At 39.8% G+C, this 24,856-nt stretch overlaps 1 protein-coding gene across 2 annotated transcripts in view; it reads left to right on the forward strand.

The window, feature by feature from the left end:
• The window catches only part of RPTOR (regulatory associated protein of MTOR complex 1), a 298,685-nt gene that overhangs the window by 80,195 nt on the left and 193,634 nt on the right, over positions 1-24,856 (forward strand). For both annotated transcript variants that reach the window (XM_083427285.1, XM_083427286.1), the window contains exon 4: positions 22,507-22,665. In XM_083427285.1, coding sequence (XP_083283411.1) covers positions 22,507-22,665 — 159 coding nt within the window. The remainder of the gene's footprint in view (positions 1-22,506; positions 22,666-24,856) is intronic.

A 24,856-nucleotide genomic window follows, 5' to 3' on the forward strand; every position in this document is an offset into this window, starting at 1 on the left:
TGACAGTCCATATAGTTAGCTTAACTTCCAAATCCTTTAAAATTCAATGTTGTGACATTTGCTGTTGAGTAAAGATGAAGAGTGATATCTAAAGCTTTAATAAATGTTGTCGTTATTAAAACATTTTCTTCTGTAGAGGTCTTTCTTCTTGCAAAAGCTTTTTATTATGACAGAATATAAGGAACATATCAGTGGAGCACTCAGGCGGCAGAAATGCAAGAGGCTCTGCCCACACCACAGGGAGAAGTTCCAGTGTACGTCATTGATTATCCCCGGGGCAATTCCTGTTTCGCCTCAGGTGGCAAAACTGGATAGGCCTCCCCTGAAATGTAACAATGACACTTGCTTTACAAATTGGTAGATGGCCTTGGAGATTCTTTCTCTTTCCTCACCCTCTCCGCTCCCTAGACATTTTCCTCCCCCATTCCCTTGGCATTGTTTTACCATGGTTTAAAATTACAAATGCACCATGCCCAGCCAGAGTCAATGCTTCCCTTGTTAATGGTCATTTGAAACTATGATTTGACATGTGATTTGTGGGGAAACTGATTAGTTTTTACCATTATTAGTGTCAGGATATGAAACACAAAACATCATAGTTAATGTCAAGGGAGAGAGGATAACATCCGTGAAGCAGTATCTCAATTTGAAAATCATGGTTTGTAGAACATCAGCATTATGCGATTTCTTAGGCATTTTGCTTTGGCCATGTAAAACATTGTAAAAGATGCCTTGATCAATTCCTCCTCAAAGCAAGGGGCCACATTTATTCTTGCTATTCAAAAAATACTTAGTTTTTGTTTTAAATAGCATGTGTCCCAAACGCTGAGCAAAACAGTCATGAATCCTCCTCATAGATGTTTTTACATCTTGTTACATATATTAAGTAGCAGGTAGTTCCCACAAGTACTAATTGCTTGAATTGCTGAATATTTTTCATTGTGAGATAGGGCACTATTATTCCCTCTTTGTGGATGGGCAAATGAGACTTAGAGTGAGTGCTTTGCTATTAGCCCTTATTGAAGTAGCTTCATGATCCAGGCATCCACTCATGATTGGCACGTCTATTTGCTCCCATTGTGACAGTCATGCAAGTGGTTTGTTTTGGCAGCAGCCATTGCAGAAATAACATATAAACCTGACCAGTTAGTGCATGTCAGAGATGGGACTTGCATTCAGAACTGGTCCTAGTATTCATTTAGTCAATGACACTGGCCTTTGTGTATGATGTGTTACACACACACACACACACACCTCTGTACATATAACTGTGTGGTGAAGGCCTTTTGTTCCACTGAAGATTGAAAATCAGCAGTGTTCCTACATTAATTCAGTTTCTAAATTGCACTCTGCTTTAATATCATTTGTAGGACAAAATGTAAACAAGTTATATAATTCTTAGTTCAAATGATTAGCTGAGTTTAATATACAAATTGCCTCATAATAATGAGATTGACTTGATTTAAAAAAAACATTTTTTGAAGCTTTTTTGATGATGGGAAATAAAAAACAAAGTAAATGTAGGTGGATAATGTATCATAATGACAGCTAAGCTTAGATTTGGACTGTGGTCTTGACACATACATTGCAGGGATTATGACTAAGACAACTTCATCAGCATGTATTGCAGAGTCAATGTGGTGTCGTGGTTATAGTGTTGGACTAGGACCTGGAAGACCAGGGTTCAAATCCACCAGGGCCATGAAGCTCACTGGGCGACCTTGGGCCAGTCACTGTCTCTTTGCCTAACCTACCTCACAGGAGTGTTGTGAGGATTAAATGAAGAGTGGTAGACCCACGTACACCACCTTGAGCTCCACTGAGGAAAAAGGTGGGAAATCAATAATTAAATAAATTTTGTACCAGCAAGGCTGAAGATGCATTGCTTATGCATTAGCTACCAGTTTTCCAATGACTATACCAACTTCTCTAAGGCAAATGCTATCCAAAAAATATGATAATTTCAAATGTCTCCCTGCCCTGGTACAGGAAAGGTATCTCAGAATACAGCCTTCAAAATATACAAGTGGCTTGAAGTCATGGTCCTATTTTAAAAATTATTTTGGAAAACTTATTCATTTGTAGATGTAGCCTACCCTGTACCCTGTTGAAAACTGCAGAATGTATAACAGCAGTAATACATGAAACATAATTACATGTTTAGAGAGATAATATAATAAATTAATGGAAAGCTGGATTTAGTGTAGCCTTTCCCACTCTAGTGCCCTCCAGGTGTTTTGGGCCAGGCATGTCCAACTCCCAAGAGACTGCAATCTGCTCCCACTATAAAAAAACTGGCAGTGATCCACCCATTGGATTGACCAAAGTTGTTGAGCTTTTAGGCTATGTATCATCTGTGACTGTTGACCATGCTGGCCAGGACTGATGGGAGTTAGCATCTGGAGAGCACCAAGTTGTAGGCTGTAGCAACCTTTCCATCAATTGCTGGCTTTTCAATAGCAACAGTGATTAACTATGGCGTAATGATTCTCCCTTCCTCCCCCTCCTCAAAAGGTGATGTTGCCTTATTGTGGTGCCAACAATGATAAATTGGCCATTTGGCTTTGACACACTCTCGGCTGCTAAATGTGTTACAGCCCACACAGAATATGCATGTGTGCGTTTTTATTTTCATACTTTCTGGGAAGAATTATGGCAAAGATTTATATAAAGGGATATCCCAATTTTCCTTCAAACAAATTGACTGAGCAGGCCCTTAATGGACAAGAATAAGTGCTTGATCAGATGCTTCCCCCCATTCTTTGGGGTTTTGAATCAACCCATGAATACCTGTTTGCTGTCCACCAGCCTTCCTCTGGGTCTACAAATAATACAGAATAACTCGGATTCTTTCTGCTGTTTCATCACCTTCTCTGAATGTTTTAAAATAGACCTTCAAACTTACTTTGTTTCTTCTGTTTCTAGATGTTTAGGATTAGGCAACAGCCCATAAACAGTTCCATAGAGGAGAGGAAGGAGGGATTTGAGCATCCTCCCCAGACAAGTAGTCCCTGCTCCCCATTGCTCTGATTGAAGGTTTCCTGTGATTACCTGAAGGGAAAACACTTTTCACATGCTCAGAAATGCACTTTGCCCCTGCTGTGACCTTCCCAATAGTTGCTTTCAGGTACTTCGACTGCAACTCCCTCAGTACATCTGTGGTCTAAAAAATCTAGGTCTTGACATTGCCTTTCTTACATGAGAAGACAACTTCCTGCATCCCTTTGCCAGGCAGGGACAGATGTAATCACAAGTAACCAGTGGGTATATTGAGCTGCTCTTCCCACTCTTCCATGGTCCTATATCACCCTGTATTTTGTCTGAGCACTCTATTCAGTACAAGATTATCCTCAGATGAGATCCTGCAGTTGTGTTCTGTTTTCTAGGTAAATATGTTCCTTCGTCTCCTGTTCATAACTTGGTTTAAAATTAAGTTTACTTGACACATGATGCAGTTAATTACTTGATTGCTTATTCTCATGATGTGACACAGACAATAGGGTCTGATTATGATCCAAATGAAATCATTGTAAGGGGAGTGTGAATCACCTCAGCTTAAAGTCTTTCTCTGTGATTGCTCACTCTATTCTGCCGTTGGATTTTGAGAGTGGTTCTGATCTTCTGGCTGGCTGTGCATGGCTCCCTAGGAGCTTGCATGTTTACAGCAATGAAACATTTCCTAGACCTCTTATCCAAGTTGAAGGTTTCTGTACCCAAAGTTTCAATCCATAGCTCAGATTGCCCTGATGCAGAGCCTGTTGGCAGTGGCATTGCTGAAGTGTACTCTGTTCGCACTGCATCTTAGAACAATTTGCAGCACAAAGCGTAGTGCATGATGCACTGCAGCTTTTAATGGAAAGAAGGTCTGCATTATTTCAGCTGGCACAATAATTTATAACAAGTGATTAGAAGGTTCCTAGAGGTAATTATAATTAAACCACTGTGCCCTTTGTGAGTGTTCTTGCCTGCAGGTATTCATGTCCCCTTTGTGGCCTGAAGAGAACAGGACATTGTTTCATTAGAAATACATCTAGAAATCTTTATAATTGCATTTTAAAGGAGAGAGAGGTACAGTGCATATCTAATCATGTTGTTGCTTGAAGAACAAGTATATTTTAATAGTGTTGATACTTTTAATAAAATTCTTTCCCTGGATGGTATTGAACTAAGTTTCACTTAGAATAGACCCATTGAAATTAATGGACCTAACTTATCATGTCCATTAATTCTAATGGGTCTCTGCTGAATACCATCCTTTAAACCAGAGTTTCCCAAACTTGGGTCTCCAGCTGTTTTTGGACTACAATCCCCATCATCCCTGACCACTGGTCCTCCTTATTTGAATTTTAGATTTGATGTGTATTTTTTATATTCCAAATGCCCAATTTGATTTATATTTTTTCATTCATTATGTTACTAATGATTCTTATGAAATAATGCATTTCTAAAAGTGGGGAAAAAATCCATGGGAAATTATAGTACTGGAGAAATTTTCACTCTACATCATGACTTTTTGTTTTGAAAGTTATCCAATATATACCGTATTTTTCTGTCCCCTATTTTGGGGGACTCCAAATTAAGAAAATATCCCTCAGCACTACCTGTGTATAAGATGAGCCCCAATTTTAAACCTAATTTTTTGGTAAAAAACAACAACCCTAGTCTTATATACGGAAAAATACGGTATGTATGTGTTCAAGTAAGTTGGAATGACCTATGGCTATTTCAGTTACTTAAGTGTGTGGAATGGAGTATTTCCCATTTCAGCATTTATTGTCGGGTCTTGAGTCTGCACTGGGTCTTGAACTCACATCTTGAGGAATGTTGGAGAAGGACTTACCTCCTGTGCCTGTATAAGATCTTCTAGTCAGGCTGGAATTTTCCTGTTCACAATTTTCCTGTTCATCTCCTCCTCCTTTTTTGCCACCATCCAATCTTGATTGCATAAGAGCTGGGTCTGACATATATTCTCCTCTACTCCCCTTGCCAGTAGCTCGTCTTATTGTTTGGAAGTTTTCCAATGACAGCTTCAACTTTGTTGCTAGTAAACGCATTGTAAGAAAAAAACATTTAAATGCTTTTATAACACTAGGCAGCAGTGTGAGCTATGAGCTGGAAATGCATGGTTCAGATCTCGGCTTGGTCATGAACTTACTTGGTGATCTTAACCAATCTACTATCCCTTGTTCTCAACCACATACCTCAAATCTGTGGCATGGGGATAATTACTGTACTGCTTTATTTGGTTCTTGTAAAGATTACTGAGATAATGTACTCGAAACACTTTGAACGCCTAAAGAATGCTATATAAATATTGAATGTTTTGTTTTATGTTCTAATTTTCATCCATAACCCTGACGAGCTTCTTTTTGTATGCGATATTGATACTTCTCCATTGTTTCATTGTTTCAATGGAGAAAACGTTGCATCTATTTGTTCCCATAGCAGTGTGAGTCTTGATAGAAGTTCTGCAGCGGACTTTCTTTTGTTTTCAAGCTTTTGGTCTCACATGTAATGTCCCTTGCTATGCAACACAATGTAGCTTGTACAACCCTCTGCAGTGTTTTTACTTGTTTTGGGAGGACTGAGCTCAGTCTATGTGACATTTGTGATCTCTGCAGCTTTACAATGACAGAAGGAAACCACTTATGGTAAATTCCTTTCTAGTACTTGAAAACTAATCTAGAAGCTGATTGAAATGCCTGTTTAAAAAATGGAGCGATTTTAGGATGAATCACCCAGAGGTTGTTATTGTCTAAACTTTGTTTTGCACATTGCTCCAGGTCCAAGGGGAGCTTGTTTTCAGTTGTTGGCTTGGCCGGTCATTTTCTTAAAAGTTAGGAAACAACTGTTACTTCTGGGCCCAATTACTGCTCCCCAAATTGATGGTTGCTTCCCCCAAATCTCCTGATGACCTTTTCCACTAACTTCATGTAGATGTTAAAAAGCATGGGGAGCAGAATGGAACCCTGCAGGACCCCACAGTTCAAGTGCCATTATGATGAGCTGTAATTCTCCAATGCTTCCTTCTGGAATTGGTCCTGCAGGTAAGAGTGGAAGCACTGGTTCATTATACACCTAGATGCTGTGGTTGATTGTTTCAAAAGCTATCAAGGGAACAAGGAGAAATAATTTAAAGCAATAGACACCATTTCCTCATGCAAATATATGTTCAAATCCACGTTGGACTCACCCAGTCATATCAGCCAAGATGGGCAATGATTGAGGGAACTCATGGTTGGCTGAACACCTTGTCCACATCCTCAGGCCACAAGAGCCTCATAAAATCTGACCAGGCAGTGCTCAAGATACCACACTTCAGAGTCAGCCAAGACATCATATTCAACATGAATGAGCAATTTTACTCTTGAAGTGTCTCACACATTTATTACAGCAGGAGCCTGATATTCCAAACCACACTCCATGGACTTTATTACAGGGGCCCAACCGGCCTCAGGTAGAAGTCAGGCATTTAATGTTGCCAGTTCCATGTTGTGGACAGCTTTTCTGGCAGAGATTTGGCAGGCACCCTTCCTTTCGGCATTCAGGCATCTCTTGAAGACTTGGTTTTATGCTCACAGGCTGATCTAATTGCTTTACAATTTTCTTGAGTGACCAGTCATTTTAATGATGGCTCTGCACTGCTTTTAATGTTGCTTTTAAAAATATGTAATATTGCTGTGCACCGCCCTGAAATTCTGGGAGAGGTCAGTATATAACTGCTTGAATAAATAAATAAATAAATCACATATCTCAATAGGTCTTTTCTGCTTGGAGCAATTCTGCTGGAAGGATATTTGAGGTTGCAGTGGAGGTGAAAAAGTAAGCTTTCTTTGCCACACTTGCCACCATATAGTAGACATGATCATGCAGTCTTGCTTAGCTTTGCAAATGTGCTAGCAATTTTATTGCTCCACCACTATTCAGCTATTCTTGTTGCAAGCATTATACCACTTGTACTCCAGCCCTTGTCTGGCCTGTTTCACTGTCCAGCTCTCAATTACAGACCATCGGTCATTCACCTTGTAGCAAAGACTAGATTTAAAGCATGATCCACATTATGCACTGGGAGCAGGAGTGCATTGAGCCTGCACTGTAGTTGTCATGGTGGCCAGAAATGTCTAAGCCAACCCACCCGAAGGGGCCTCTGTGTGGTATAGAAGCCACTCAGAACAATCTGCTGGGTATTCTCCAACACCACTTAGATCACACTTACAAGCTAGGATAGAGAGATTGTTGGCCAGCCATGTGTGTGACCAGTGACATCCCTATTCTGTCTCTCTGATTCCGTATCAAGTACTTTCAAATTTATTCCCTTATGGACAATGATTACTCCTGCCCCTCAAGCCTGGAATGGTACTGCACTGAATTTTGGGGCAGATGCAGTTGTGACAGACATGTTCCCCTATGCATCTCCTTCACCCAGGCTTCAGTGGTTCATGCTAAAGTGGGTTCCTTCACCTGCAATTAAATGAATGAGAGCTGTCTTGTTATGGAATAATACTCCAACCTTCTGTATCAATGCCTCCCTCTGCCCACAGTCATTGTTATAGAAGCGCTCCTGTGGCCCTCCTTGTTGTATCCCTGTAGACACGGTATTTGGAAGGAAGAAAACCACCCAGCACTTTCTAAAGCTCAAGGGGAGTAATATGGATGTTATAGTGCAGTAATAAACAGACATCCATCAGCTGCAGTAATTCAGTATAGCCTCTGCACATGGTGGGGTCTCTTGATAATGTTCCAGTTCTGATAGTCTCACCAAGGATGAGTCAGGTGTAAGGCTTTTTAATGAAAGAAAAATAAAAATCACAGCCGGCTCCACTCACTTAAATAACATGGTTGTGTTGCACATGAACTCCTCTTCTTCCTGCAGAGAGCTGGGGGTTAAATGTCAAATACCACCAGCTCTGATATATTGTGCCCACTAGACGTCTCCTCTTTGAAGATCCAGATGCAATGGGCTCTCTTGATAAGCTCCCAGCCCAAGAAGTGACAACAAGGCTAAAGCAGGTGCAAGGCAATTAGCAACAATTACAGCTGGCTTAACTTACTCACTTAGATAATTGTGGTTGTGCCGTATTTTAACTCCTCCTCTCTTTATTGCATCGTACAGGCATCCACACAGCAAAAGAGAGCTGGGAACTAGTTGCCAAATGTGTCTGAACAGCTCTCTGATGTTTTGTCCTCTGGGCCTTCCTTTGCTCTTCAGTTCTAAACTGTTCTGTAGCAAAAAAACGTACATCAAGATTGCATCCAACATTGTGTTATGGAGTACAAACTCACACAAGTGATATTTTCTCTCCTTGCCACTGTAGCCTCCTGTGCCCCACCCCTGTGCAGTGCAAAACAGGCTTACGGAACATTTGGGGCTGTAACTGGAGGAGAAATTTGCCAAAAATAAGGAACTTTGCCCAAGCTGTTCAAGAGTCCTCCATTTGATTTTTTATTATCTCCCCACCCCCACTGCAGGCCTTTAAGACACACAAGGTTCAGTAGTTGCCCTTGACCCTCTGGGGAAGCTTTTAGGGGAAACATAAAGGGGATGTATTGGCTACAATATTGAAAACATGCACATTGCAGTCCACCTTGCCTGGGAAGATTCAGCTGTTAGCTCCTTTTTTTGCCCTGCTTGGAAAAATTCTGCTGATCAGTGTCACGTGATAGAGGAAAGAATTATAGTTAACTAAGATGAATTCCTTGCAGCATTTGTAAGGTTCAGATCTACTAGACAAGCAAGAGTTGGAATAAGTTTGTCATCTTCAGTAATGGCCACATTCTTTGTCCGTTTATAACAGATGTCTCAATTTGGCTCTCCTGTGGTTTCCTTGCATCCCTTGTCAGAACAAAGTGATGGTTTTGTATCTAATAGTCTACTTAAACTTGCATTTGTTTTTCCCCACCCTAAGGCTGAGAAACGGGCATCATTTTTTTTAGAGTATTAATACCTGGCAACAGATCTTAATTAAATGCACTACCTCAAGATCAGTTCAGACATTAAAGGGTCTATTTGAGTGCTTCATGGAAAAAAGCCATAATATGTTTGGAGTTGTTCACAAGATGTATTTCCACACTAGTCTCACACTTACCAGGCCTGCAGCTGTTTCATATGAACACCCCCAACCATTCAGTAGTTTTACAGGCATTTCAGCTGCACCCACTTAGAAGCTTTACCTGGAAGAGGTGTAGCTCAGTGGCAGAACCCATGCTTTAAATGCAGAAGGTCCCCATATTTCAATCCCAAGTGTGTCCAGGTATGACTGGGAAATATCTATGTCTGAAACACTGGACAGCGCCTGCTAGTCAGTGAAGGATGGCAATCCTGAGATGGATGGACCAGTGGCCTGACTTGGTATAAGGCAGATTCCTCCGAGGGCTACCCCAGAGTAAGAATTTAAAATCTAATAAGCCCATCAATTTTGGGGTTTTACACTGTATGACCAGTGAAATCAGGGGCATATCTCTGTAGTTCAGAGGTTGAAATTGCTTCCTCCTCTTTGCAAAGTACTCCTTGGTGAACTGAATGTTTCATCAACTAATTATTGCAGATGTGAATGTTTCCTTTATCTTTTGAAAGAATGAAATGCAAAGAAAAGACGGGGATGCTAATGCTGTGTTGTTATGGGACATGGAGTGGCACTGCTACGTTTGCTGCGGATTTTAGCTAAACCTAATCTACCAGCAGGCTGCTTTATTGCCCATTCAAGACTTTCAGCAGCTGTTTTCTCTGACCTGTTAATTGGTTTAGAAATGCTGTGTGTGGCTTCTCCAGCACAATCAGCATGATGAAATGGAAGCCTGCACAAACACAAAAAGCGTCTCTCTTGAGTGAGTGAGTTGATGAAGTGTGACAGGAAATGACATGCTGTAGATAAAATATGCAGTGCCAAAACCCACAGTGTGTAATGCCATGGTGGCCCCACTTCTCTAGGGGAGGAAAGGTATCTATATTCATAGATTGGAGATATAAAAGTTACAGAGAGGCAGGTGTGATCTCCTGTGTAGATTGCTTTCTTTTTCTTTTTCTTTTGTTTTTTTGTCATGAGAAGAATGAAATTGCAAGTACAAGTTTAGCTTCCTGTTTCTTTTTGTTACTTTTTCTTTTGAAAGTTTTAAATAGAAGAGAAAGCAAAATTGAAATGGAAAACTAAACTTTCCAACATTTAGAGTTTGTTATTCCTGAACAGGGTTCAAAATTTTATTTAAATAACTGACTTCCACATAGGAGATGTACCTCTGAGGCTTGGCAGGTGTAGGATCATGGAACTCCCATGCCAGAGTTTTCTGAAGGTGAGAGGCCAACCCTCTTATAAAAACCAAATTTTTCTATCATCAGGGACTTTAATTAGCCCAAATAATCTGAATTATTTGGGTTAATTAAAGGCACTGATTGTAGAACAGCATTCTGGCAGCAAAATCAGTACTAGAAAGGAGTTCATAATTTATATACTGAAGATTTCTAAATTGCTTCACTCTAAAGACTTTGGATGAGCACCAATTCATTGAAAACATTAAACAATAGTTAGTTAAAATGAGTGAAACAGAATGCAACAAATGTTAAAATGGATCTTCATTTATTGCATTATGTGAAATCAATTTAAAAAAGAGAAAGCAGTGCTTTGAAAAGATGATTCTACAAGACAATGAGTTTCAGGGTTAAGGGGTTAGTCTTAGGAATCATAGCAGGAAAATCTGGAGAAAGTCCTCTTTTATGAAAACTGGGTCCAAACGGTTAGCATTTAGTAATGTAGATTGTAATCCTTCATTGGGTAAGTGCTTACCCCATCATACTTCTTACTGTCAGGACAATGCCCATTGCTTTGTCTCTCTTTCTTTGTTAAGACAATAGATGGTCCTGATAGCTGCTAAGGAAACCGGTTTTGGTTCCCCAGGGGTTCTATTTCATGGAGTTCCATGCACACATGTCAGCTAAAAGTAATGTGGGAAGTAACTGTCAACTTGTCTTAAGCCACTTCTTGCAAGATCCTTTGCTTTCAAATAAGGTACCTGGCTGCAAAATACATGTAGGCAAAGTAAATACACAAGGCTCCCTCTCTTTATAACAACAGACATATACAGATATTATGAGATGCTAAAGTTGGGCTCCCACTTCCACGCCTTTTAAAAGGGAAAGCTGCGTTTGAAAGAGACACATTCCCATCATAATTGTATTTGTGATTTTTGCACTGAAGAGGTCCTCACTAGTTCCAAATTTGGGAGTCTTAGTTTTTATACAATTCTGTCTGTCTGGGGTTTGGATCTTACCGTGTTCATGGTTCCCTTCTAGCCCTCCAGTTTTACAGTCATAATTTGATTATGTTTCTTTCTGAGGATTAAGTCTAGTACACAATATAGCTTCTAGGATTCTGATTTGCAAAGTCTGGACTGGATCGAAATTTGTAATTGCACTTTGTTGCCATTGACTTAACCTTGCAATTTATGTAGTCTGGGTCCAACCCTGCAGGTAGAATCCAGTTATTGCCCTTGTTACCATGGAAGTTCTTTTGGTCCAGTGAACAGCTCTGCTAAAAGATGAAGAGATGAATCTTTTGCTGATATTCCTCTTTCCGCCTGCAGCCCACTCTTTGCCAACCTTCCACCCTGTTCTGGAGGAACTCCTAAGTTTCCCAAGATGAGTTTCAGGAGGCTGCAGGGGGTCGTGAAATCAGCAAAATTCCCTCCTTTTTTTCTGTCAGCACACACACCATTTGGATTCCATCCTGTATGTTCACATGCTTTTTTCCTGTTTGTGATGTAGTCTTGTTCAGATCCTATATCCTGCCTAACTGAACAGTGACTAATATTTATGTTGTAAGCAGGTGCTTCTAAATTATAAAGCAGGATGGAGGATTCATATTTTAGATGCTGAGGACAGATGGGATGTTGTCTTTATGGCTTGTCATCAGGATAGGCTCCCTGTCATAGCACTTGGAAACAAAGGACGATTGACATGGATGTGCGGCGAACTGGGAATAAGATAAAACATTGCTGCTTGGCAATTGATTGCAGGTCTAATGCAAAATATTTCTATCCATTCAGTGAGCTAGAACTTCTCAATTACATCAATAATTGACACTGAGTGTCTGCACAGTTTACACAAATTCTTGATTTAGTGATACTGTTTAAATGTTTGAAATCCTGAATTAAAATAAATGTTGCATACTTTTTATTATTTTCTTTTTTTGTGCTTGACAGAAGGTAGAACCTCGGTCCTTCTCGAGGGGAAATAGTGATGCAGTTGATGAAAAACAGATTTTATGCATTGTTCAGAAGAGAACAGTGTTAATCTATTAAAGCAGAGTTGCCAGTAATCTGTTGTGAACAACCACTTTTCTTAACATAGATTAGAATTTTGTCAGACTAATTTTTTATATTCTGTTGCCATTCCACCCAGTTTTTGTCTCCAGGGCCATGTCTATTTCCATGCATGCACAGGTTGAAATGAATTCTAGTTTTTCGAAAGGAAAACATTGGCTACCATACACCTTTTATTAATATTTAATCTGCAACAGGACTTTATTTATTAACCCACCATATTTCTTGTAAACTTTGGTCCCCCAAGAGCCACATGTAGGTAGTTGAGGGCCACATACCAGTGGGCTGGAGGCAGCTTATAGAGAGAAGGAAACGCAGCTGCTTTGCAGTGCAAGGACCATGCTTTGGGCTGCTTTGGGTTTGCTGAGGTAGATTAAAGCCTTCACTCTCCAGTAATCTCAATGTAATATAACAGTGGTGGACACCCATCCCCATCTCTGCTCATCTACATCCCCTTGCTTTTCTGCCCTGTCGCTGCTCCACATTCTCCCTCTCTATCAGGGTGACGGAGATGGAGAAGACACAGGCAAATTCCAGAGCTCTGCTGCGTATTCCTGGCTGGTAAACAAAGCTGAGAGCTCTGGCTCAATCAGGCTCCTGCTGGTTCTCACAGCCCTTAAGACAGAAGAATTGCGCACAAAGTCCGACAGGGTAGATCCCAACATTTTCTGTCTCTCTCGTGCACACAATATGCTTTATTGGCTGTGTGCAAAGCTTGGGCAGTTTGGCACTTGCTTTAGGGTACCCGTTACTCTCTTTAAGAAGGGGCAAACGGCATGCCTGCTCCGCACCAAATATTTGCTACTTTTTTTTACCTTTGGAGAATACCTGGAAGGTAGCTTGAAATTAGACCGATGAAGTATTTTCTTAGTCTGTAATTCAAAGAAGTTAACTGCAGATGCGACCACTCTTCCATTTAAACAGCAGCTTGTCTCTTGTCCAGGGAGACAGGGGCAGCAGGAAGAGTAAGTGCTGCCTCCACCTGTATGCATAATTCTTTCCTATGTATTCATTTCACTGACTTGAATGGCAGTTTTTTGTTTTTCCAAAGGCTGAAAAAATCGTGAGCTGCTTCTCATGCCTCCGCTTGTGACAGAGGCGCCTCTTGTCATCACTCCACAGCCTTGGAAAATCTCAGTGTCAAGCGATTTCCCCCTTCATATGTTTATGTTGTTATAATAAAAAGCTTTTGGCATATCAAAACCTGCATAGGGCAATTAGAGTGGCAATGTAACACAAAAAGTCAAATTATTCTGGAAAAATAACAGGATATTATGTTAGTTATCTTTCTCATATTTTTGTCGCATTTTTAATCAAAATAAAATTGCCACAGAAATCCCTGACAGCTGTACTGGAACACAAGAGAAACAAAAGAATTGGTTATGCATATTATAATAAGGATTTGCAAAAATGGCTTCATAGTCTTGATTAAAACTCTGCAGCTTTTGGGGGTTTTTTTTTTTGGTCTATTGTAAATCATAGCCAGTTAAATGCAAAAAAAACCTGGACTTCTACTTTTAAGTTTCTGTTGTTTTATGATTGTTTTAGATTTGGCATTCAAGTGCACAAATATAAATTTACTTAATCCTTTGTAGTGGTGTTTTGTTTTGTTGTGTTGTGTAAATAGTCACACTTGCATTTATTCCAGATTGTTTGAAGTGCTGTCTACAACTAATCAATAGGAAGAAATGAATTAATTGGTATTGTCATTATCTTTACTCAGATTTCAGATGGATGCAGTATTGAAAGAAATAAGAAGTGTTCTGTCTTAATTTTGTAAATGGAATTGAGACTGTTCCCAATTTGGAGTTCCCCAAGGCTTTTTTTGTAGACATAACGTCTTGAGTCTCACACTAAAGCGATAATAAAAATCAGATCCTCACTACCGAAGCAGCTGACTGACATCACCACCAGCAATTTCATGCTTGTCCTGCGGTGCCCATCAACAAGGCATTTTGACAACTCTGAGCTTGGTGTCAGCTTTGGAATGACAGATACAGCTGAATACCATCAGCAAAGGAGCTGTAATTGAGAGTGTCCTTTCTGATAACCATAATCAGAAGGAAAGCTTTCTTGCCAAGGACCAGGCAGAAATACGGAGGGAAATACTATAGAAAAAATCAAGAAGAATTTGCTAGGTCAAGTAGACTTTGCTGTAGGTACTTGTTTCCCACCCCCCACCCCCTAGTCTGCAGCTAGTAGGTGGCAAAAAGAAGCTAGTGCAGCCTTATCCACTAAAGTTTTAATTGCTCTTTTATTACAGTGAAATGTTGTTGAAGGATTAAAAGCCAATCTATACATCTGCAGAGATGCCATTAGTTTTGCACTCATCCTCAGCTAAAGCAGATATTTTGCCTTGAAAACGTGGAACATGAACATCTAACAGTGGAAAATAACTGACACAGACAACAAGCAGAGGATATAATGGAATAAAAAAGGCTTTATGAAAGGAACGAACACTGGCACTAAACACTTTTAATGGGAAGTAAGCAAATCAGTTTGTAGACAAAAAGAAAGGTCATAAAATTAAACATATGGTTGTATCTGACTAACTCATAGTCAGTAGAGCCACTGAAATAAACGGAATTGTTAGCCATTACTAGCTTGTGTATTAATTTCAACAGAACTACTCAGAGTATGACTTGGATACAACCCATAATCTTGACTACATAGTGAGGTCTTTCTACTGTCAAAAGGCTACATTTAACACCAATAGAGGAAATTCATTTAGGTGTCAGTTGTTTGTGATTTAAAATAACATTTTAAAGCTAATCAACTTTAAGCACTCTCCCAGTACCTAGGAGCGATATGGTTCAGTCTACTTAATCTTAACAAAACCAATATGATCTTGTGCATTGGTGCCCTTGGTAAATCTTCGTGTGAGGAGGGTAAAGTTGTAAACCTGTCAGCTACTAGCTTGAAAGAGTGGCACAGCAAAAATTCAGGGCAGATTGGAGGAACAAGATGTGCTGCTTTGGGCCCCCAAAGCTATGTGGTCTGAAAATTAGAATGGTTTCACTATGAAATGCATCAGATTTCTTCCTTTAAGAGTTGGAATATGCAGTTTATGTGAGAGATTGGGTGTGGAGACAGAGGAGAAAAGGAATTACTCATGTGAAATGATGTGTTTCTCTCCTCTCGGTTGCTGTCATATGAATCTACTACTATGACATTGGTGAGAAATTGCTACCCTGTGCTAGGCCTTTCAATTTAAGGTCTCTCTAAGTTCCTTTTGAAAGTTTTGATGGTAGCCTATTTTTCCAGGTATAATGCTTACAGAGAGGAAACAACTATATTTTCAGAGCAGCAGTGGACAACTTGTGACCCACAATATGTTTTTAACTGTAGTCTTGACAAACCTATGCCCTTCTCATTTTCTGACCAGCCACAGGTAGCATGGCCCAATGGTCAGGGATGATGGGAGTTGTAGTTCAGCAACAACTGGAAGGCCTCAGCTTTCCCATTCCTTCAGTAGAGAGTATTATATTTTGTTTTCTACATATTGTTAAGGCAACAGCAATGTTGGCTCTCTGCACACCATTCTTTTACAAATTAGAAGTTAATCTTGAGAATGTGCATTCATTCCTTTTCCTCTCATATGAATTTTCCACTTCCTGCTGTTGTTAAGCTTAAATGTGGGCTAGCATTACAAGTACATTAATATGAATCATGGTTCCCATCTTACCCAGATGCAAGCTCATGTCAAACCTTGGTTTCAAATTCTGATTGAGAAGGGAACACTGTTTAGCATTTATCATGGTTAGCAATGGTGACAATTTTATACTAAACTATGGTTAAGATTGACAAGAGGAGGAAGAGTCCATTCACAAATTTCAAGGAAACAGCATGCATTCCTGAAGCTGACTCCTGAACAGTGGTTTACAGGATCCAGAGTTGAAATTGTACTGTCCACTAGCATTGTAGAGTAATCTGCCCATTTCAGGTTCCATGCAAGCAATTTGCTGCTTTTTGATTATATACTGCCAGCAGGATATTCTGTCTAGCGCCGATAATGGTGTTGTGGTTGACAGTGGAAGATAGCTTCTTTGCTAGAATCTGTTTCTAAGCATGTGTCAGTTTTCTGTCAATTGAAGGATCTGTTCTGATGTACCTTTTTCCAGAAGCAATTTAGTTGGCAACTCCTGTAGAAACTACTGCTTTTCTGTTTAGGGAAGGTATGTACTCTGTTTCCACTGTAATTGCTCCCAAACTGTATTGAGCAATTCTTCCTTGTGTTGCTGGGGAAAGTGCTTCCTTTTTATCTCATAATTACTCTGGAATACAATCAATCAATCAATCAATCAATCAATATGACTTTTAGAAACAATCTTGTGCTTTGGGTTTCAAGTCTTAGCAAGACATAGTCTTTCTGAAATTGTGTAGTCTTGAAGAGTGGAAAAACTCTTTACAGTTGAGAAGCAAAAAGGCTGTGCACAATTTGGCAGTTCCTAACACTGCACCATGAAAAAAATTCTAAATAATTTTTACTAAGGGAACTAGAAATTAAATTTCATTGGACATTCCAATCCCCAAATGCACCGAGACCTACCAATCTGTGCTTTTGTTTCTTGGAGTTTTTCTTTGATCTTTTGTTTCTGTGATAGTCCTTAGAATCTTCCCACATGTATGCAGAATGTTCCATTTTGTTTAAATGACCTGTGGGACGTCTGAAACACATAATCAGTTTTATGTAAATGGGAGCATTGGGTACATAAGACACAGATATCATGCTGCAGGTGGGGTGAGATGCATAGTGAATTCAGGTAAGTGCTTGACCATGCTTGTAGTTTAGTGGCAAAGTGAGACAGGCAGTCCACCATTTCTTCAGCCTATGTGGTTTAGTCTGACTAGCCCCTGGGAGACAAGGCTCAAATCTTCACTCAGGCTTGAAGTACACTGAGTGACCTTGAGCCAGTCACTGCCTCATAGCCTAACCTACCTCACATGGATGTTGCAGGGATTAAATGAGGAGCAGGGAGAGCCATGTATGCCACCTTGAGCTCCTTGGAGAATAAGGTATAAACACAGTAAACAAATAAAATTAAAAATAAATGTGCCCTCAAGTTGTTGTGAGCATAAAATAACTTCCACGTCTCATGTTTTGAGTTCATTTAAGAAGGGGTGTGATACATATGTGAAAAATAATGGGAAATTCGAAGTGTGGAATCCTAAACCCAGTCACTGCCCAGCAGGGTTTAACAACATCAGGGCTACATCTCTGCCATGTATGCCAGCTGGGAAAGAAGGGAGGTCAGACAGACTACTGTATCTGCCTGTAGCTGGCACAGCTATCAGGCCCAATGCCATCATGGGATCCAGTGGATCCCAGAGCAGCTCAGGTCCTCCTTGCCATTGAATGCTTAATTTTGGGTCTTTCTGTTGTCAGTGGGCTGGGTAGAGGGACACTTCCATTCAGTCCAGCACAGCTCGGAGGGGGGTTGAATTACACCCTTGGTTTGTAGAAATCCTGTAAGCATTTTGTATTGCATACTCTTTCTTGTATGCACTGAGACAAATATAATCCCCACTGCCATTTCTTCAAGATGTATTGCCTGTTCTTCATAGCTGATTTGAAGGAGGGAGGGAAGTACAGTGAGTGGGAGAAGAATAAGATCATAGGCAGTAGTTGCAGGAAATAGGTCTGATTGGGTATTAAGACACAAAGCAACCAAAATGGCTTATGGCACAGGAGAGCATTCATTTGGAAGGAAATGCAGTTTTGAGCTGCAGTTTCATGAGATGAAAACAGGACAGATAGATTTTTTTTAAACACACACAAAATTTTATTTTATTTTTTGCTTATAAGGAACCTTGCATCCCGATTTACTGTTTGCACAATGTTTGTACTGTCATTAAAATGGCATAACAGCTGTGAACGCTGTCTTAGAGAACTCATTTTGACAGAATAACATCTGGGGGGAAATAACCATGAATCAAAAGAACCAAGCTGTGCTCTTCACATTGCTTTTTTTCTTTGGTGTTGTAATCACAGGGGGCATGTAAATAGTCAAAACATAAGGTTTGGTTTGCCTTCTAGAAGGGGGCAGTGGTAACATCCAGACAATCTTTAAATGATGTACCTGTGCTAGTTAATGAAGCTGATAAGTGAGGCATGTGATCAAATCTTTTTAGAGACTAACTATAGAGTTGCAACTGTGGCTTAAAGAGAGAATATTTTTGATGAAATCTGAGAAGCCTGTTTTAGGAAGGGGCATAGCTTATGGTAGAACATCTGTTTTGTATGGAGAAGGTCCCAACTTCAGTCCCAGGCATCTGCTGGTAGACCTGGGGAAAACTTCTGACTGAAACTTTGGAGAGCTCCTGCCAGTCAGTGTAGATGGGCTCTTTGGACCAATGGTTTGCCTCAATATAAGACAACTTCCGATGTTTCTAAGGACAAAATTCTGAAGCTGGAATTTAGTTTTTTTCTGAATGGAGGCAATGCCTCATCTCTCTGGCCCCAATAGCATTAGTGGTCCTATAGTGATATTCTACCCAATAAATATATACATATTTAGAACATACCGTATTGGCCCGAATATAAGCCGCACCCGAATATAAGCCACACCTTTAAACTTGGAGGGAGGGCGAGAAAAAATAGCCGAATATAAGCCACTCCCTTCCTCGCTGCTCCTGGTTGCATACTGGGGGGGGGGGAGAGCTGCGTTGCCGGCAGCCTTTCCCCTCCCCCCTCCCTTCCCAGCCTTGGGGGAGAGAATGGGGGACAATGTGTGGGGCAAGTGCCCCTTCGCCACATTCCTGGCGCTGTTTGCCCCACGCTTCTAGCTGAATACTGTAAGGTTGCGAATATAAACCAACTTTAACTTTTCACAGTCGGAATTTGAGGGGGGAAAGTGCTGCTTATATTCAGGCCAATACTGTACTTGAACCCAGTTTGATCTAGCTGTCTCCACCACTTGGCAGGACATGTCAAGGCACACCGATTTCACACACATTTGGTTTTTTGATACTGGACTCTTTGTCAGATCTAGTCCCAGCCCAGGATGTTGCCAGGCCAAACTCTAAATGCCCAGCCAGTAATACTGTTCCCTGCTACCATGGAGAACTCTTACCTCACACTTTGCTTCCCTTGTGTGTCTTTGTGAACCCGTTTTCATTGCTGAGAGCCCCTTTAAGAGAAAATAATTTTCTAAAAAGTGGGATAAAAATATAGGGCTGTATTCAGCTTACTCTTGGTAGGCCCACTGCTATTAGTGGTCATGACTACTACTCTGGAGTAAAAAGTTAGTTGAATCAGGTATGTCCTGTCCATGAGGCAAGATTAGGTGACCACCTCAAGCAGAGAAAACCCACCAGGTAGCATTCCCATGGGCTCTCTGCTGTCTCCAGAGAAGTGGCACCAACAGCAGCACCAGTTTCCGGTGAGATTTCATGAGATTTGGGCAAGTTTTTGCCGCAAGCTAGCACTGCCACACAACACAGGTAAGACAGGCTTGTTGGGTTGTGGGGGCATGTTTCATTTGACCTCAAATGATGAAACTGAATGCTCTGCCCCTGAGCTGAATACAACCTCATAGTATGCAACACAACCAAACAAAGAAGAACTGGCAATGTTTGCAAGCTTATCCTTAAAGTTCTCCCTAATCACTTTCCTGCTTTTTCTCTGTTTCTCTCTAAAGGAAATATTATCACAGTGTTGTCAAAACAAAACAAATTGCTGGTTACACCTCTCATCATGGACAACATGAATGGAGATTTGGCTTGTCTGTACATCAGAATGCTATATTTTTTATTTTATTTTATTTTATTATTTAATTTTATTTTATTTTATTTTATTATTTATTTTATTATTTATTTTATTTTATTTTATTTTATTTTATTTTATTTTATTTTATTTTATTTTATTTTATTTTATTTTATTTTTTCGCTGCCCATCTGGCTGAGTCTCCCCAGCCACTCTGGGCGGCTTCCAATCAAGTGTTAAAAACAATGCAGCATCAAATATTAAAAACTTCCCTAAACAGGAAGCAAAAGCTAAAACTCCTTGCCTGGCAGATAGGTATATAACTGCTTATTTAGTGGCTCTTTGTTTTTCCCCCCTGTTTCCTCCTACTACAACTCAGCTCTGTAAATGTGAAAGTGGTGTTCTATGTAGAGTTCTTCTTTCCATTCACCACTATTAATTATGAACTCAGTTTAATAGCTATGCTAGGGTGATGCGACGGAGATTCCAGCAAGGAAATTGCCCCTACCCCCTCTTCAAAGTGAGAATTGAAAAATTGCCTACCACTCAAGGGCTTGGTTATAGTGTCTTGTAAATGCGCCAACAGGCAGAATGTGATTTAAGGCATGCATTTTGCAAATCAGCACCTTCATAACGGCACTGTAAGATATGATAGTGAGATAGAAGATGATGCTTGCATTAATGCAGTCTACTGTGAGCAGCATTCTTGAGTGACAGACTTTAGCAGCATCTTTCCTGCAGCTGCTTGTCTCTTGCTCATAAACACAGATGAGTGGAATGAAATATTACACTGCAAGGCACAGTTTTAACAGAACACCCTGAAATGCCAAGAACCACTATTGTGTTAACTTGCTGCTTTATTCCTGTAAAAAACCCACAAAAATGTGAAAGAAAAACAGGCAGTGAAAGGTTACTGTTTCTTACGGGAAAATGCTGCAGTACCTTTTAGAAGTTTGGAAAAAATAAATAAACGTGAAAGGACACTGTACAGCATTTTCAAAAACAGTGTGAAAGGACACTGTACAAAACAGGAAATGGGATTATACAGTATATATTTGCTTAGAAGTAGCTCTTTGCACTTTAAACTTGTAGCTATTGCTTGGTTGTTCTACCCTCGTCCCCATTATAAGCCTTCCTAATGAAGTTATTTAAAGGACGTTTGTTCTCTGTTTTGATTCAAGCTCTGCTGAAATGAATGGACTGATACCAGTATTTTTCTGTTTTTCTGCAGTAAGCGGTGAGGGGGCCAAACATGAAAAACATTACATTAAGAGTATGCAAGTGCAGAAAATGTCAGTGAACAGGCACTTGTGCTTGTGATATTCCTCTTGGGAAGAAAAATGTTGTGTTAGAATTGGCACTGCACTTTTGTTGTAGTTTCCACTAGCTTTCAGTGCCACTTGTGCAGGAGAATATCATCACAAGTGATGCCATGTGCATACCTGTCTTTTAAATTTTGTTTGTCTTCAGGTTATGAACAAATCCTTAATAAGCAAGTTCTATTATTATTTTATTGTTATAATTATTAGCTGTTTTCAAGCATTTCAGTAAGGTTTCATATTAATAGCACTGTAGATGTATAAGAAGCAACAAGTTATTGGAGAAGTGGCGGAATAAAGTTGGAGCTATCTGTGGAGGGACATGAACCTCCTGTACATACTGTGTCAATGGTAGATTTTCTGGTTTCTTACATGAAATTGGCACATAGTTTTCTTTCTAGTAGTATACATGAGTATAGGGCACAAGCTAAGTGGAACCTCTGTGTTCAGAGGCGGTATAGCAGTAAATACCAGTTGCTAGGACAAAAATCAAGGAGATCTTTTGTCTTCTTGCCCTGCTTTGTGGGATTTCCAAGAGACATCTCATAGGCTGCTGTTAGATCCAGCAGAACTCAAAGGAGGTGTGAGTCTGAAAATGGTATATACCTTTTGCTTGAGCCTAGGTAGTTCTTTGTGCCCTGGCTATTGTCTGCTAGTGAGTTTAAAAAATGAATTAGGGGCTTAACTTACAATAAACTTTCATTTGAACAAGGCTTTTATCTGGGATTTCTATCTTCTTGAATGTTTAATGACCTATTGTCTAGGTCTAAATTGTTGCAGCATCTCTAGCTATACCCTGTAATCATTTCAGGACTGCGGATAGTTCCTTTGGTACCAATATAATTTGTAGGAGGGTTTATGCATTATGAAGAGAGAGATGCTTTTATAGCAGGTGGATATTTTAAAGTTGTCCAAGTTTATTTAGTTGTTTAATAATGAATAAGAGGCAAGAGTTCATGGGAAATTGTCAAGGGGGCACACAAATGTAGTTTAAACATTATAAGATATATGCTGCTTATTGATTTATGTGCTCTGTTTAAATGAAAGTGAGCTTCATTTTTGTATATAGGAAAGATGTCAAATTATTGTTAATTCTCATCCATATGCAAAAATAAAACAATGTAATATATTCTCTCTCTCTCCTTCTCTCTCCTTCCTCTCTCCAACCAGGCCCGATACAAGCAGAGTCTTGATCCTACAGTGGATGAAGTTAAAAAGCTATGCACCTCATTGCGTCGAAATGCCAAGGAAGAGAGAGTTCTCTTCCACTACAATGGGCATGGTGTCCCCAGACCAACAGTAAATGGAGAAATATGGGTCTTCAACAAGGTACACGATTTGCAGATCGAGTTAAATCATGGTCCCTTTCATGTCAAATTTGCTCAACACTTATCAAGAAACCAATAAAAGCGTTATTGCTAATGTTTGATTTTAGAGCTTCAGTTTGTTCACACCTTTATGTACCCCCACATTAAGTTGTTATGAACTTCTTGTAACTCCTTTTTTTGAAAGGGTACCTGCAGTCCTTCTGGAGGAGCTCCCTCTGCATTAGTGTGTGCACATAAAGAGAGCTAGATTACAGAGATAATAATGATGCTAGATAAAATACATAATTAATGTGCATGTCCAAATTTCCTCCTGAAGAGGATTCCAGAAATTGCTCTTCAAATTCCATACGCTAGTAAAACACTGTTACACAGTGCCAGCAATGGGCATGGTACCTTACCTTCTAAGGAAAAATACCCCCGCCCCAACACTGAACAAGTCTTCAGTGGCATACCTTTTAATGCACTTGGCTTTGGTCATTGTGATCTTGCAGTGTATGCTATAAACGTAAGAAACATGAAATGCATTGCCAGGATTTTCAGCTTGCCTTTGTGGTGTTGGAAGCCGTAACCCACTTTGCATTCAGAATCCTTATTAGCCTTACTCCAGACAGCAAATCTGCCACAAGAGCTTGTACTAGACATCAAGATGTCTTCTCACTTGCATGGAGATGAGAAGTGGGTGATAGGTTATGATGATTGATTACAAGTTGCACTTACCCAAATGTGTTTTGCCTTTTAAGTAACACATTTACTACCTCCAACAGGTGACTGATAGTGAAACAGAGACTTTTATTCAGCAGTTTATTTACCGCCTTGGGGTTGCTCCTAACTGTGTTTTATAGCTGGTTCCATATAGCTGAGGGAGAGTTGCTCTTGGATGTTTATATGGTCAGTTCAGTTTCAATTTTTTTGTTTTATTGTTCCAAGTACAAAAATGTAGTTGTTCAGTTTGCAGTGCATTTTGCAAAAAGTTACCATTTCAGCCCTGTGTGGAGGAGAGGACTTAGGTTCTTTCATTCTTTCTATGGAGTAGCCTCAAAGACTTACGTCGTAGTTTACTAATGTTGCTGGCTAGTAATTTGGCAGCAAACAGATCATGTGTTTTTCATGCAAAATGTCCCCGTGTTCAATTTGAGTCAATTCCAGTTTAAAATGTCCAGTAAAATAGGTGGTAGTGAATTTCCACTGTCTGCTGAAGGAAGACTATACTGGAGCATATTACCTGGTATAAGGCAACTTCCTTCCTAATAGAGCTCAGAACTCAATTAACATTCATCCCAACACAACACCAAATATTTAATCTAGATCTGGTGTTTAAAAACAATAAAAAGAGATCTTAATGAGTTCTGAACGGTAAATAAGATAGAAATAATGTGATGCTGAATGTGCTACAAGAATGAAGGAAATAAATTACTGATGAATGAAATTTGGATGTTGTGCCAACAGCGTTATTAAGTATTTATTTATTGTGCCTTTGCCAGCTATCTTGCCTTATCAGCTGGGGTAATCTGATGAAGACTCCACTGTCTATTATTAGGAGATGTCTTAAAGATTTGTAGCCCAGGTTACGAAGGAGGACTGGATTTGCATAGGTGGAATGTGAAACATGATATATTTGCCTATCAGAAGGGGAAGTGTGCTTTCTTTCTAACAAAAAAAAAAAAGCAAGACAAGGGAGGGAGGAAATGCTCTTGCCCTCTGCTTCCAAACAGCTATGTTCTGTACAGCTTGAAGTTTCAAAGATTCTAATGCGGAGTAAATGCCACTGTTTTGTTTTAAGACGAATTCTAAAAAATATAACTTCTCCCAGTGGTCCTCTTAGGTAGTGCATTAAAATCCAGCGACTGCACATTCACTAGCAATTGGATCAACCTACTACGGAGTGTCCCTGAGATGCCCTTGGTGGTCGAGATATAGTTGTGACCTTTTTTTTTTTTAGCTGTAGAATTGTTGCTTCTGATCAGAGGCTCTGCAAATTATCTCTTTGCCCTTCAGTGGAAGACCTGTGAGTTTTCAGTGAGCCTGTGCAAGTCTAAGCACCCATCATTTTCTAGTTGTGCTATATTTATAAGAGATTAAGGATAATATATTCTGATACATAGATTAAAAAGGATAAACCCTTCAGGAAGTATTATTTCTGTCTGATTTGTTTCAGCCAAAAAGCCAGATCTCAGTTGTTTTGTTTAACTAAG

Source organism: Podarcis tiliguerta (genome assembly GCF_965153285.1).
Source record: "Podarcis tiliguerta genome assembly, chromosome: 2".
NCBI lineage: Eukaryota > Metazoa > Chordata > Lepidosauria > Squamata > Lacertidae > Podarcis > Podarcis tiliguerta.